Source organism: Plectropomus leopardus, chromosome 22 (assembly GCF_026936395.1).
Source record: "Plectropomus leopardus strain MGB_pleo_1.0 chromosome 22, ASM2693639v1, whole genome shotgun sequence".
NCBI lineage: Eukaryota > Metazoa > Chordata > Actinopteri > Perciformes > Serranidae > Plectropomus > Plectropomus leopardus.
In genome coordinates, this window is record NC_142197.1 from 9,921,021 (window position 1) to 9,937,990 (window position 16,970).

At 39.6% G+C, this 16,970-nt stretch overlaps 1 protein-coding gene across 1 annotated transcript in view; it reads right to left on the minus strand.

The window, feature by feature from the left end:
• Positions 1-16,970, minus strand: part of snd1 (staphylococcal nuclease and tudor domain containing 1) — a 245,423-nt gene that overhangs the window by 162,819 nt on the left and 65,634 nt on the right. The window contains exons 15-16 of the mRNA XM_042511217.2: positions 15,295-15,436; positions 224-333 (exon numbers count right to left, since the gene is read on the minus strand). Of these exons, the coding sequence (XP_042367151.1) occupies positions 224-333; positions 15,295-15,436 (252 nt within the window). The remainder of the gene's footprint in view (positions 1-223; positions 334-15,294; positions 15,437-16,970) is intronic.

Genomic DNA, 16,970 nt, shown 5'->3' on the forward strand with positions numbered 1-16,970 from the left:
TTATCAGTAAAAGTATAATAGACATTATTCTTCTCGCATCTCTGAACTAAAATGATCTTGTGCTCAAAGCGGACTAAACTTGGACTGCGGGTGTGAAAATAAAAAACGCAGCAGTGTGGGTGCCAAAATAGCAGAACACCAAGAGCTAGCAACACAGGAACTGGGCATTAAAACGCTAGGAAATGATAAAAGCAGGGCCAGCATGTCCCGCCGCACTGCTTACCTCCCTCTGCAGCACCAGCTCTTTGGTGAACAGCATGGCCTCGTCACTGAAGGGCTCGGCCACCTGCATCCCTCCGGGCATATTCCTGGAGCTGCGTGGACATTCAATACCTGGATGAAGACAACACAGTTGCAGGATTAAAGGTCAGCACAGCGGCTAATCAAAACAGCAAGATGTCATGAATATATTTAACATTATTTAGCCTTGATAAGTCCAAAAAGACCAGGAAACATAACTGGATATGTCACTAAAAAAGCAGAAATACTGTGGCCATTAATATAAATATTCGTCTAGACTCGTATCTACAATTTTCAGGACCTCTGGTGCTCTGAACAACCACATCAAGCATCTGTCTCATCCCTCTTAATAGGTCAAGGTCAAAATTGCAGCAATATTTCACAAATGTATGTCCATGGTAAAACACAGATTAACCAGCTACACTATCATCAGCACTCACTGGATAATTGGTCATCAAGGGGTCAATCCTGAGTGCATCGAGTGCTTCTGTATAAGCAGTTTCGTCTGAAAATCAGCCTTGTTGGAATTTGCGTCTTTGGGACCCTTTGACATCAACTCTGCTAGATATTCAGAGGCTTTCTTGTAGAGTTCAGGTAGAAATGGATAAGCTTCGGGGCAGAGGTGGGGGAAGAGAAATGAGTGGGTATAAAGGCGCTGTGAGACTGTATCATTTCATGTTCGTCCTGTTTAAAAAAATATACTGTGATAAAAGGAGGCGTATGCAGGAAAGGTATATGCATAAAAGAGAAGTGCTGTGATTGAAGATGAATGTGTCTGGGCTGTAAGGGAGAGTGTTGATCTGACAGAAAGTTTTAAGTCTACACACATACTATGGACTTTGCATGTATCTGAGGAGCATGCCAAGCATCAATTGTGACTCACTTCTTTTGTCTTTTATACTACTGAGGACTCGATGTCCTGTATGTTCATGCAACATATGCCAACGTGTGCACAAGAAAGCCAAGTGTGTAAAAAAAAAAAGTTCTTTTTAAATTCTTGAATTGATTAACACACAAGCATGTAGGTTTTAGCTATAGATGTGTATTGGCAAGAATCTGGTGATATTATACCAATCATTATACAGGGGGTATAATTCTATATACTGCATTATACTGCAATACTGTAAGCAAAGCGGTATATTTAAAATGTTATTTTCAGATTTTATAGAACTGACAGTGTTCCCTTTGTGACTCTGTGTGTTCTTGTGTTCTGTGTGTTTACACTAGTATTTAGGGCCTGGCAGTGTTTCTTGGGTGACCAAGATTTGTGTCACCAATTCAGTAGTAGATCAAACATCTCACCTTCTGATGTTATGATGTTGAGTAATGATCAGAAAAGAGTTTTGCAGAACATAATAATGTCACAGTGACCAGATCTTATCAGTTCATTCTTCAGCCAATGTGAACGTTTGTGCCAAATTTGAAGAAAATCCCTCCAGGTGATCATAAGATGGCGCATTTATGACAATGAAAGCAATGCAAGTGTGACCCTGACCTTTAACCTCTGTTCATTCTTCAGTCCAAAACAATGTTTGTGCCAAATTTGAAAAAATCTCAAGGTTTTCTTGAGATAGCACATTCACAAGAAGCAACAGATGAAGTCAATTTGACCTTTGACCCCCAAAATCTGATCAGTTCACAGCAGAGTCCAACTGGATATTTGTGCCAATTTCACTTTCACAAAAACGGAAAGACAGACATATGGACAGACTACCCCCAAACATAATGCCTCTGGCCATGGTTATCGCTGGTGCGGAGGTATAGAAATTGATTCAACAGTAGTTTTGGAGAATAAATATTGTATAAAAAAAATAAATAACTCGATACTCAAGTGTATCGAGTTTTCCTTGGTGTTGTATTGATTTATGCAGAGTAACTTAATGATAGTTTCAGTTGAGCAGAAAACCCTCCAGCATTGTACTAATAAAGCACCAGCTCTCTCCCAGAGTCCCTTTCCTCTCTGAATCCATGTTGAATTTAATGAGCTTCACAGGCATGACAGAAACATGTGTAAAAGGCCTCAGGGCAGACTCCTGAGGCAGAATATGCAAAGACGTAAAATCAGATGCATCATGGCCATTGTGTTGGCTCAGTGGTCACCTCGCAGTGAAACAATCCCGGCTTTGAAAATGACTTCATTTCCATGTGAGCTTGGCATATTCTCCCCACGTTCCCATGTATTCATATAGAGAGTGTTTCCCGGACTTTTCATTCAAGAGAGAGCTGAGCTCCTGCTCTAATGGGACAGTGATGGGAAACATAAGAATTACTGTATGTATTCCATTTTCTTTCATGGTCCTTAATTGTTTCCTGTCTATTAGCGATAATGCCCTCCAACATAAAATAATGTGCATTATTTAAATATAGGAACATGCACATAGTAAATTAAAGCCATGCTTAGAAGACAAATGATCATGATGACTGTGTTTTTGCTTGTTTTGTTCTTCAGTAATAGTGTCATTTTGTGGCATGTTGATGGTTTATGATGGTAATATGGTGATTCTCGTGTGTATTGTTTTAATGTTATAAATACAATAATAATATAAAAAAGATTACTTCACTTGTTTGACACTGGGGAATGACTTTATATACTGTACACAAACCCTTAATGTTGTTTTCCCCAAATAAAGCATTTCTCACTGTGTTTGCATCTTAAATCTGTCAATGTAACAGTACTTCTTAACAGGGACATTCATTCAGAACACTGTGCACCAGGTGTGTCAAAACCTTGGCTGCGGTTCTCTCTGTAAATGCTAGCAGAAGAAAGATCTTTTTTATAAAAGCCACATTTGTATTGTATTTTTTTTTAACTGAATTTCAAATGCAAAAACTCTTTTTGAATTTTATGTCAGTCCCATTTTAACAAGCCCGCTACGCTAAACTGGTAAATATTCATTTCCTAACTGACATTAAACTACACAAAATAACCTACTAGCTTCTGTTTTGTTTAGTACTTGATTTTCCCTTCAGAAAACTCTTCCCGTGTCTGTCCCATTTAAGAGAACAAGAACAGAAGACATCAGCGTATTCACACTGGCAGAGAAAGACGAAAATGACCCAGGAAAGGCTAAATGAGGCCACAGAACAGTCAGCACCAAAGAGTTATGGAGAACGCTTGAGTCAACCTTTTGTACGATACAAATGTCTTCAGTATACAGCAAGGAGCATTAAAACCAATTAGACATGCAAATTTGTGTTATGCACTAAACTATATGCATCTTTTCACTCTGGTTGTAATTTTCTGCAGAACTGTAATAAAATGATTTCTTTTGCATTGGATGACTAGGAGCTATAAAAAAAGATTTATACACAGAATAAGTAAAGGGTAAACATGCAAGCCTCAAAATAACAAACGGATTTAATAAAACCGAACATTCAAAATGCGCCTTAACAACCCACAAAAATGCTACTGTAAATGTTAGTCTGCACTCTATCTCAGATTATGGTTGGATATGATTTTTATATTGTAGGTTTTCTTCAATTCAAAACTTTATTTGTGCACCAGAGGCAATTTGGAAATTCTATCAAGTATCCTACCATACAATGAATGACTGAGAAAATGCATTTAAAAGACTAAAGTCTGACAGCCTCTAACATCTAAAGAAAACGTGGGTTTTTTTATTTACTCAATATAAGATTTTGCAAAGACTGGGGGTCTTGCAGGGCCACTATTTGCAAGACAGAAACTAGACTCCTTTTGAGACTATTTCCCACCCTGCTCCTGATGGAAAATATCACACCAAACTCCCTTTAAGAAATATGACCTATTAAAAATTCCTTATGTGTCCACAAAACACACATAACGCTAGAAACACAAGAGAAAAGGCGTCATATGTCGACAGTTTTCTTATCAATTTGTCATCAGTATAATCCATAAAGATAAAATGTATTTGTGTATCAACTTAATAGTTTGGAATTTTGTCCCCTCAAATAGTTACAAGCCTCTGTTATCTGTTATCTATCTGTTATCTGTGGATCAGATACATGACAATTTAAGCACGGACTCTTGTTGACTCCACAAGTTTGTACTCCTTTTTTACCAAAGATAAGTGTAATCGAGACTTGTTTTTGCCTTCAGTATTCTACCCAGTTTGCTGCTTCCTGCTTGGTGCTGGCCAGTGTTCAGATCATTAAGCTTCACAATATGCACAAGCCAAGACTAAAAAATTACAATAATATTTAACATGTTTGATTTCATTGAAACGCCAAGACAAGAAAAACACTGACGTAAAACAGTTCAGACAGAGTTTTATAACCACATTACACCAAATATTCAAGATCATAGGAGCACGCACCAACTGAGGTAAAACTTGTGATTTTATTCCAACATTGGAAATTTAACTACCACAGTAACCCAGTTTTATTGCCATATTATGTCATTGTTATTGTTAAGAAATAGCTGTTGATGCGTATGTTATCACTAGAGGCTAACACTTTTGTGTTTCATGTCGCACCTCTTGTGATTCCCTGATGCCTGCATCCTGTCTATAATCATAAACTGGAGCAGCATGATGCCACCGTTGTTAAGTTCTGTGTAAAAATGCAAAGGAGGCATAAAGACGGTACTTCGTAGCAGCGCTGTAGCATTATTTCTGAATAACAAGGGCTAGTGAAATCCCTTGAAAAGTCCTTTAGTGTAAGGCTGGCATAATAAAAACACATTGATAAAAAAAAAGAAGCTTTCTGAAGAGCAGAGAGGAGGAAGAGTAGTAGGAGGAGGAGATACTGATGGCCAAGATCATCTGAGGGTATTTATAGAAGTGGACCAGGACAGGGCTTCCACGTGGGACACTGTGGCTACAGCCAGAATAAAGAGAAGAGAGCTGAGGGATGCAGGATAAAGGAAGAGAAAAAGACAAGAGGGGAAAGACAATGGGAGGGTAAATACTGCACACGCTTTGCAAAAATTAATGTATGAAGTAATTGCAGATGGGTTGGCCGGGCTGCTTGGGTTGGCTGGAGCTACGATAAAAAAAAATGTTTTTTTGAACATAATCCACAGCAAAGACTACATTACATTACATTACATTCATTTAGCTGATGCTTTTATCCAAAGCGACTTACAATAAGTGCATTCAACCATGTGAATACAACCCAAAAATTGCAAGAATCGTGACTACTTGGGAATGTAATACGCAGAGGAGTCATGTTTAATTTTATAGCACATGCTGTACAATGTCTCAAAGGGCTTTTCAGGCCCACATCAGCAACAAGTCTTAATCCAGCCCAAGCTCTCTCTTAAAAGACAAAAACATCCCAAAAAACCTTAATACACAAAGAAAAAGTAATAGGATTAGAAAACATAAAAATTGGGTTTTATTAGGTCAAATATGAATGTATTCGTCGTGTATGCAAAGTCCAATAAAATAAGTCTGAGGCACAGGTCCATATCCACACACAGGTACACTGCTTTCCTCAATATCCTGCGACATGCACACACACACTTACTGTAGTCTCCTCCCTGCAGCATTTAAACTGAGCCACGGAGTCACTTAGCACAGCCAATTTTAACCTGCACCATGATACATAACTCACGCCTGCCACCGAGATAAACATCTGGGTCAAACTACAGGATATCTATCTTATCTGATCGCAGAGACAAACAAGACGTACACTGATCACTGCTGACATCACACTACACACATGAGCAAACACACACACACACACGCACGCACGCACGCACGCACGCACGCACGAACGCACACACACACACACACGCGCACGCACGCACACGCACACACGCACACACACACAGAAGATGCTGTTGTAGGGCAGCATCTAACATTGGCCTGAAGCCCACACATCAGTCCACCATACACCACATCAATCATCTGATCTGTACAGGGTCCCCACACACTATCATGGACAACATTTTAAAGGCTTGCCATGACTTTAAGAACCAGTGATGACCAGCATTTTTCAAACATATCAAATTCAAACAAAATCTAAGCTAGCTGGCACTCATGAAGCGAGAGGTGGGGCACAAGGACAAAGAAATAAACATATGTTACGGTAAACAAAATGCTGTCACACATGGACGCATATTAGAGCTTTGTTACGTCTTCAGGAAATACATTTCTTTTAAATGTCATATTCACTTTTCTTCGAGCTTTTTTTTTTTTTTTTTTTAAAAAAACTTATTTTGAGGTAATCTGGTAACTTCCTGGTAATTTCCTATTTGCTCAGGTTTCAAAAAACTAATAATTCAATGACTTCTCCAGAATTTTCAATGATTTTACTCATTCCATGACTTTGCCAGGCAAATGTGATGTAGAAAATCAGTGTTTTTCCAAGTTTTTCATGACAGTGGGAACCCTGTCTGCAAGATGTGGATATTAGATTTCTTGTTTTAAAAATTGTGTCAGGCTTCATCGACAGAGGTAGCAATGATTCTAACAACACAACACACAACTGAGCGAACAGATCAAAGAATCAATTTGTGCCATTTCCCAATTCTGCAAGCCAGCTCCTAAAGGACGACAAGCTATCAGCCGTTTCATTTAATAATGCTGTTGGTTTGTATCACCTCGCTGCCCTGTCCCACCCATACGTGCCCCCCCGCCTCCCTCCTCTGTAGAGCTCAGGTTCAGAGACGGGTGGGGAGGCCCTGTGGAGAACACGTAACATTTTAATCTGTGATTCAGGTTGAGCTGTGCGCCTGATGAAATACTGCCTGGACCCTTAGCTCGAACAGGCACAGCTTTGTTGCTCGCTCAGACACATACTTTAATTCCTCCTTGTCACTCCTAAAAACTGTCACGTCTTTTGTCTGCATATACTCAACATAACGTAACATAGTGTTAAATACGCTTCCGAATATAATTTATACCCTTTAAGCCTCTTCCCACCACCTCGTCCCCCTTGTGTAGTTGTGGCTGATGACTGAAGAAAAGAAAAGAAATACAGGAAATCACAAATATGTTAGTTGGATTAAATTGAAAGCAATCAAACCTTACCCTGCAACTTATATACGTTTTCATTCCAAATTAAATAAATGAGACACAAGGCTTTATTAAAGCCACAAAATATGGACTTAGGTCACAAATTTGATGATTTTAGACTCAACTTTACAGAATCAAAAAAGACTTGCATTAATAATCATAATAATAAATAAATAAATCACCAGTGTTCATTTATCATCATTTATCCTAATGAATCCCAGATTTCTACAAAAATGTTCGTATGCATGTTTTATACACAAATCTGTGCACATGTACTGTTTGTGAATGAGATCCAGTGCTATTAAGTACCATGCAAATACACAAGTGACATACCATATACAGGTGTCTTTATAGCAAGGAGTGGTTTTCATTCTAGTTCTCAGAATTCAGAACTAATTAGATGAATTTAAAGGCATTCATTTGTGGTGAGCAGCTTATGTCCTAATGTATTTTCTATAGCGTGTAGCTCAATGTGTTTTCGGGTGACCCAACATATAGCAGGAACACGATTGAGTCGACCTCTCTCCTTCGACTAAACAAGCTGGAATAATGAGCTTCATGTTGTAGAAAAGGAGCTGGAGGGAGAAATGTGGCGCTGTGCGGCTGCTGTGCATTAGTGTCATCACTGCAATTTATACAAACACAATACATCACAAATTCCTATACTAATGATGTGCATATTGATTAGCCTCTGACTTTTTTGCTCAGAGCCTGCCAGACGCTTTGTGCTCTCGCTTTGGCGTGTCTGCAGGTATAAATGGATACTTGCAGGACACGGCCAGCTCACTATGAATTCCATTAGTGTCCGTCTTTTTAATGTTATTAAGTTACTAATTCTTGATTTTTGACAAGATGTTGACAGGACATAATTAGCGCTGCGACAGGCAAACAAACAGAGACCTAAAAGCTGGGGAGGTGTGTGAGTGTGCACATTTGTGTGTCATTTCAGCTCTGATACTTCTCTCCCCCTTCGACTACTATTCCATTTGAGTTCATTTTCCATCTTGTTAATTTTCCTCATCCCTTCCCTGCATAAATCTTTCTCCCTCCTTGGGTGCAAGTCAGTTCCAAGCAGGAAGTTCGGCACTGGGTGAAAGATGAAGGTTGGCAAGAAATAGACGTTAGACAGGGTGAATGGGAGGCAGACAAGAGGAGCATGATGTTCGGGAAAATCCTAGGATTGTTTGACTACCTCTCCCTTTTATCCTTTCGATCCATCCCTCCGTCTCACCATTATCTCGCTCGGGCTCTCTAATGTTAGGCCTCATTACCCCAGACGGGGCTTCAGCACTGCTGTCCTTTCCTCCAGAGCACACAACAGTGCAGAGGAAATCTTTTTAAATATTAGATTTGTGTATTTGATTCATAAAATCAAGTATGAATGAGGACTGTTGTGAATTTCAATATCTTTTCAAGGACATTCGGGCTTAAAACATTATCTTTTAAATCATGTGCTTTTGGTTGCAAAAAAATGGTTTCTAGTTGCCTTAAGTACCAAGTCCATTTGAAGAGATGGTCTCGGGACTATTCATGTGTATTCCAGTAAGGTGCACATCAGGTGTGAGCACCAACTGTACCAAAACACTGAAGTGGACTGCTATTTAATACGGCTGTAAGGAGTTTTTCACCGGTTTTGAAACAGGCTCAGTTTAACACTGATGCCTCTATTTTAGATGGCAGTGCAGCCTGCCGTCAACAGAGCCTGATCAAGCTTCCCTGCTACACTTCATCACAGCAAAAATGTCACTTAGATGAAGGCACTTGCACACGGAACAACATAAGTAATGTTAAAGCTGTGAAGCGAGGGAGTGGAGAGGAGGGGAAATCGTACTCTGGCACTTTGGTATGAATCAAACGTACCCGAAAACACCCTTAACTGCTTTGCTGTTGTCTCTAAAACAGATGCCTATGAGCATCCCAGTAAATGTACATGCAGCGTCGTCACATGCAGCGGCGTCACATGCAGCGTCGTCACATGCAGCGGCGTCACATGCAGCGATGGCTCATTGTGATTCTATCATTTAGATATTACCAATCTAACCAATAGTTTAAAAAAATATTTAATTTGGATGCATTAGTTAAATTAGCAACCAAAGTACTCATTTAAAGCTTTTTAAAGTTTTTTTCTAAACCTGACCACCTTGTTCTGTCTCCTAAACCAAACCAAAACATTTTATAGCTTAACTGTGACGGTTTCAAAAAGACATGTTTGAAACTGCTGCCATTAGAACGGTAAAAGATGTCGTTTTTAAGCGGAAATCAACCTATTCATAATTTAAGTATAAGAGAGTGTGCATGCTTATAAGAATTTTTCCCCCTTTTTTTCCCACTGGCGTCTGATGATGTATTCTTAATTTTTTACTATTAGAATTTTAAATTTATTTTATAATTATTTATTCTTTAGTCATCTATATTTTTTACTTTTTTCTCTCTATATATAATCATATAATTACTCTTTTTTAATTATTTTTATGCACTATTCTTTTGACTTTTACTTTTATTTAGTTTCTGTTCTTTATGTTCACATGCCAATCAGAGACCAGCTCACTCTGGCATCTAGGATAATATTATTGTTTATTTTCCACAATACTGGTGTAAAATCAATAGAAAGAATAAAGAAATAAGAAAAATGGTTTCCCTGCAGGCCCAAATACACTGATGTCACCTCCACTCAACAAAAGCATCAAAACCTACTATGAAACTCACATTTATCTATTCTTCATGCACAGCAAACTCAGTGTGTTATTGTGTATAAATGTGAGCATCAGCTCTGGTAGATGATTGATTTATTGTCGACTGATGCAGCTTAAGTTTATGTTCTAGATTACAGTTTACAATGTAGTAAAGTAAATGCCGATAAAGTGTTAACACGTTATTATTTCCCTTATATCAGCAACTTCATTATGTTTCAGGCATTAAAACGGTCTCAAGGCTTCGAAACATTCTGTGTGTCTGTGTGTGTGAATCTCAATAAGACGCAGCACTGCAGTCACACACAAGGACACTAATACATAGAGGTCACAGCAGAGCACAATAACATTTTATCTGCAGACTTCCCCAGACTGACTTGCTACTAGGCTAAACTTTTTTTTTTTTTGCACACAGACATATTTTTAGGAAACAAGTCTACAAATTTTCTGCTCCACTTCCTCACCATCTTTCCATCTCCTGCACTCACACACCGCAGGAAGTGTACCAGCAGCACACAGGTGTACACACACACAAACACAACCATACACACACACACACACACAGATATCAAAAATCAGACAAATGGCACTAAGCCACACACTGTGATGGCTAATGCCTCTTGCTGACACTGTAAATCTTTGTGTCCGAGTGATGGGTGTTTCATCTTTTTGACAGACTGCTGCTCAACATACCTTTCTGAGTAACTTTGAAAGTACGCTTCACCTGCTGTGGCCTCCGTCGGAAACTCTCAAAGCTACTGAGGCTGGTAAACTTTTACGGCCTTTCTCGCTGCTTGGTCTCCCTTAGCTTCAACAAGCCTTTATACCCACGTACTCCACATCAATTGCACTTTTTTTGGTCTTCTCTTTACCCTCCCCTGTCCTTTCTGCCTCCACAGCTCTGACTTCACCTCCTCCTCCTTTCATCAGCCTTCCAACCCACCCCTCCACCACATTCTCAAATCCCTTTCCTGCGTAGAAACCCTCCATTCTCTTTCGGAAACAGGATGACTTCTTTACCCTTTATCAAACTTGCATGCGGAAGTGACACCGCGCAGGCCAGCGAGTGAGAGGAGAAGAAAGGGAAGGTGATGTGGGAGGAGAGGAGAAGGAACTTCCCTTCAACTCCTGGAGCACACCTCCGGCCCCCTTTGAAGCACGGGCTTCTCTTTGTTTCCTCACCCCTCTTTTTTTTCTTAAAGCGCTGTCTTTATCCATCAAGGAAAACTCTGGAGGAGGAAGGAGACTATGTGCGAGGACTATGTGGAGGCTTTGAGGTGCCTCACTGGAGAAACAAGCAATGGATGGGGTTCAGTATTAAATCAGGACAAAAAATATGGCTCAAACAAGAGGAAAAGATGCCGCTGGCTGAGCAATCCGGTAGTTCAGATTCAAAGATGCGTGCACTGTGTTTCTGGTATTATAATTTTGACTTGCTGTGTTACATCACTTACTGCCTCGGGATCATTTCATTTTGCAGCTCTACTGTAAACAGTTTGTTCTTCAATGGCCTCCTACGACATTGTTAAAGAATAAAAATTTGGCCATGATGAATACAGTATGAGGAGAACACGGCTAATGAAACGGATGACTAATACAAGACTTGTTTTGACAGCAGCAAAACAGCAGCACGCAAAATATATTCTCCATTTGTCTGCATGGAGTCAATATTTACTCAGAGCAACTTACAATTACTGAGCATGATGGAGCTCAGCTCATAACCTTTAATACTAAATGAATGTGGCTATAGTAAGGGATTATAATACTTAATTTTTTTAAGCATTAAAGAGACAGTTCACCCTAAAATTCAAAAAATACATAGTTTTCCTCTTACCTGTAGTGCTATTAAAATATCATCTGCACTTCAGAAGTCACAGCATTAAGGTTTGCTAACAGCAATGCACGTCATCGTTTTCTATTTATTGCTGTGTGTGAGTTGTCCCATTTTTAAATTGCTGCTGACGTGTGTGCTCCTCTACGTGCTTTTTTAATTGGCTCTGGGAGATGAATAAAGTGATCTGAATTGAACTGAATATTTGTCACCGTCGGAGAGATCAGCTGTAGAGATGTCTGCCCTCTTTCCAATATAATGGAACAAAACAGCATTTTGCTTGTGGAGCTCAAAGCGCCAAGAAATTTCATTTGAAAAACCCAACAGCAGCGTCTCTTTCCAGAAAACATAAAACAGTTACTCAAGATGTCCACCAAACCTTGTTTTCTTTTCTTTCTACCAAACTACAGTCACCAACACGGCACAGACGGGAGCATGCATCTACTCATGGACAAGAGGCTTGTGCTTGTAACAGCGTGAGATCTAAACACTAACGGCATCCTTCTTGCCATTAATGTTAGCTAACTCAGTGCGCGCATCCCTCTGCACAGTGATACTGCTGACAAGTCTGACAAAACTGTTCACTGTTCAAGGTCTGTGGATTATCTTCGGTAACCGGGTCATGATTTCTGGAAAGAGACATTGCTGTTGAGTTTTTCAAACATATTTTTTTGGCGCCATTTTTTTTTTAAACACCACAAGCCAAGTGCTATCCAGTTTCATTATATGATCGAAAGGCAGACATCTCTATGGCCAATATCTCCGACACTCTGCATCTCCCACCAAAACAATCTAGACTGATAAATAGTACTACAGGTAAGAGGAAAAATGCGTATTTTTGATCGGTAAAGTCATGCCTTACGATTATGGTTGTAAGACATTATGCATTATAAAGGCTGCTCTTCTGATGCAAGTATTAGTATACAAATATACAATTGATTATAGCTTTTAGTTTAATACAAAGGATACTAAAGCCCCTTTCCATTTTAAGATTCAGTTCAAAATGTATATTATCATATCTTAACATCAATACTTTCATCACTGCTACTTTTATGATGAGAGGCTGATTCAACTTTAAAACACCGAACATATCTGGGAAAAATGCATAACTTAGATCTGCTCTCCACACACCTCATTACCTGTCACAGTTATAAGATGGTTTAAAAAGAAGAGAACCAAAGGGCTTCTGCTGTTTTATACACAGATAAACAGCCGCTTTATCATGTATGTGTCATTACAAACGCAGCCCATGGTCAGACGGGTGGATAAAACACGGGAAGATAACTTTGACAGGAAAGAGAAAGCGGAAGTAGATAGCAAGCGCTTGGAGATTAGAGGTAGGGTGATAAGAGGCTGTTTGTGCCTTCGGGCTTCAAGTCATGTATGGTTAAAGGCTTAACATCAGCTATCAGATAAATAAAAACATGCCGACAACAACATGCATGCACAGAAACACTGAGGGCATGACCCATCTGACATAATGCTGTATCTCATAAACATCTCATATCTTCCAAAAAAACAAGAAGAAAAAGAAAATGACAAGAAAAAACACTCATACACCTACAAAGAGGCACACACAGCGAGCGATACAGAGGACTCTAATTGGAATAAAGGTTAAAGATACACAAAAAAGGAAAGGGGATCATTTGTATCAATCAGAGCTAATCCAGCCTAATGTGTATATTAAAGACAATACGCGTTGTCTCATTTTCGGCAGATGAATCTTTTCTTCTGGGGACGACCTTAATCAAATACGCTCGGGGGCCATCAGCTCTAATGTGCTTCTTGCGATTTGCTAATAACCTTTGATTGAATAAAATAATTCCAAAAGTAGACTGACTATGTAAACACCGCCTCGCACACACCTGACATTTTCACTAAGCACTCTCATTAAGGGGAAATTGTCAAACCAGTGCTAAAATATCTTACACGGTCTTATATTGCAGACTGCTTATTGGCAGGGGTCGTGTCAATACATCTTGCGGAAGGCGGTGGACAAATAAATCCAATTACAAAAACCATCGGTGGAGAGCAAAGACAATCAGAAGCAAATTACAAAATTAATTAATGCATCGACAATTCTGCCACGCATAATTAAACTGAATCTGAGTGTTTGTCAGAAATATATGGTGTTTGTCCTGCCGGAAATGGAGAGGAACTGTACGGCTGGCAAATGTATGACTGAAATTGAGATGGATTGAAACGGATTTTTATTGCGACTATAACAAAAAGCATCATTCGTTGTGGTAGGGATAAGCATTCTTACCCTTTCCATGATCTGAGGGGTTGTGCAAATCATTGTTGGCTGCCAAAGATACAGTCACTGTGTTTTTATTACTAGCGCAAACTGTCAGGACAGTCGAGGAGCTGAAATAAATGACTAGACCTGCTATCAAACAGTCTGTATTTCTTACCATCTGCATCTTGCCCTAAACTACTGTTATTCTCTCAAGCTGAAAATGGGCGGAAAGGCTTAAAGAATGGGCCCATTCTTGTAGTTTATTTTCATTATGTCTTAATCTTTTTCTTGATTAATCAATTTGTCTATAAAATGTCAGAAAATAGGGAGAAATGCCATTACACTGTCCCACAACCCAGGCTGATGGATTCAACTGACTAATCAATTAATCAACTAATCATTGCAACTCTATTTCTTTCCAATTCATTAGCTGTCCCTCGTGCCCCTAAACTGCTAATCTTGTGGGAGACAAGAAAAAAAAACACCAGTCATTAAGCAAAAACACTGCTTGTCATGTAGGAGAGAAACAAAACAAACTGCTCATCATACAGAGACAAACAAAAATGGCCCTGGGTACCTTGAGAAGCACTATATTGATCCAAGTTGTTGTTATATAATAATAATAATAATAATAATAATAATAATAATAATAATAATAATAATAATAATAATAATAATAAAACACTGCTAACCAATACAGGAAATAAGAAAAAGCAGTAAAGGAGTCAAAAACATACTCATGAATGAAGAATAAAATGGCTAATGCTGAAAATGTACAACTTTCTTCTCAGACAAAGTAAAAGAGGGATTGAAAAAGGATTTCTTTTTTTTTTTCCACAATGCTCACACAGCGTTACAAAGCTGACAATACCTGCCCATCCACTGGAGTCTAAACCTCCCTTTACCTCGACACAGTGGCCAGTTTCTAATGAAGACGACCACTACGGTAAAATAGAAAAGACATAGAGAGTAGACCATGAGTCTTTTTCAAACATGGAGGAGAGCCAGAGGGTTGAAGGTGAGGTCAAAGGGGACACATGCTTTATGCCAACTGTGGTGTTTTAAAAGAAGGTGGGCTGTGGCTGCTGCAACATACCCAGCTTCCGCCTTGCCCTGTCAGGGCTGCCTGCTGAGAGGTGTCAGGAGAGCTTGAACTCTGATTTTCAGGCTTGCAGAAGTCTCAGTGCGGCAAATATGTATTTGCTCCAACACACATAAACGCACTTTTTTTTCCTAAATGATATACAAATAAACTTTCACATGGCAGCAACTAATGCCTTTACAGACATAGTGAACAAGTTTGACTCTGAGGGAAGGGACCTTCGCACTGGACATAAAAAGAGATCTACTCACCGGCAAGGAGGAATGTGATGAGGCAGGTTTCTTTGGGCATGTACAGCTTGAGGCGGGAGCCACTGAAGACGTATTCTACCACAGCTTCTGACCGGCCAGCCCTCTGCAGGAAGGGCAAGAACTGCTTGGCCTTCTGTGTCTCCTAATGGATTAAAAGAAAGAGAAATATGGTTAGATAATGCTTGATGTAAGACCCTTTTTTTAGGTTATGTAATTGCCTTTTAAGAGAATTTATTGACAAAGATTTACCTTTGTAATTAAGTTAAATAATGTATTGCTATAAATAAGTTAAGTAAAGTACTGTAAAACTAAAAATTAAAGTACTACTGTAATCAAGCTAAATAAAGTACAACTGTTATTAAGTTAAATAAGTACTGTTGTAATAAAGGTGCCGTTATAATAAAGTTAAATAAGGTTTTTACTCTAAGTTAAATTAAGTACTGTTGTAATTAAATTAAATAGTTACTGGCCTCAGTGAAAATAAAATATTGAACATATGACACAAAAATGGGACAAAATTAACCAGCAAACAGCATCCACAAAAAAATGAAATTGAAAAGTAACCGAAATAGACACGACTGCTGACGACACAATCTGTGGGCTTTTTCCAGATATCTCTAAATCTCAGTCTGCCCTAATGAAGTCCGCTCCGCTTATCAGTGACACGTCTGCCAACTCATGCAATCAAAACTAATTCTCTCCCCTCCTGCCTCCATCTCTGTCTGCAAGGGTGAGTCACAAGCTTATTGTTGTGCCCGCGCCAAAATTACAAGCAGAGCTAAATCATGCGTATTCCAGGCAGGGCTGGTGGTGCAGTGGCAGATTCATAAACAATTAAAAAAATAATTTGTGCCTACTCCAGGCGGGAGCGTGTAGGCACAACAATCAGTCATAAAGTGGAGCAGTGTGTGTGTGAGTGTGTGGCAGCGCCTGTGGGGAAGGGCGGAGTTCAAACTGGGAGCGTCGGAGCTAAATAATGCATTCTTCATTTTTGAAATTGAATGTCTTCTAGATTTGTTGATATTTTCTTTGTTGTTTCGAGGGGACTGGTATACAGGACACAAACAGAGGACATTATGAGTAAAGGGTATGTGCTTAAGCCACAAGATTCACCACCTGAACTCCACCCACTGCGGTCCGAAATAGCCCCTTGAGTGGGAGAACAGAACCAAACATTCTGCTGTTCACACAAACACATTTCCAGCACCTGCAGTGAGTGGGATGTGCAGTCTAACTTGGTTCAGAAAAAAAAAGGAAGAGACACGAGAGAGGAGAGGACCTCATTATGCAACCTTTCGAGGTACGAGGTGAGTCAAGTGCTTTATCCACTCTCCTCCCACCACCTCTGATCATCTCCTACACTATACGTTTATAAACCTATCTGCGCTCTATTTGTGACTGCAGCCCACTCAATGTACATAATCCCTTTCAGCAACCCTTTACCACCAAGCTAAAGGATGCTGACGTATGGGACTGTGTGTTTCCATGTGGAGGGGGAGCGCCTGTGCACGTGTCAGCTGTGTGTGGGCGTGAAGAAGAGAAGAGAAAGGGGAAAAGAAAAGGGAGGGGAAGGATGTGTGTGTGTGGGGAGGGGGGGAGTCAATGTTGCTATTTCGGTCCTTTAGAACGATCATTACATTAGCCTAGCCAAACAACTGGTGCGTGCGTGTGCACAC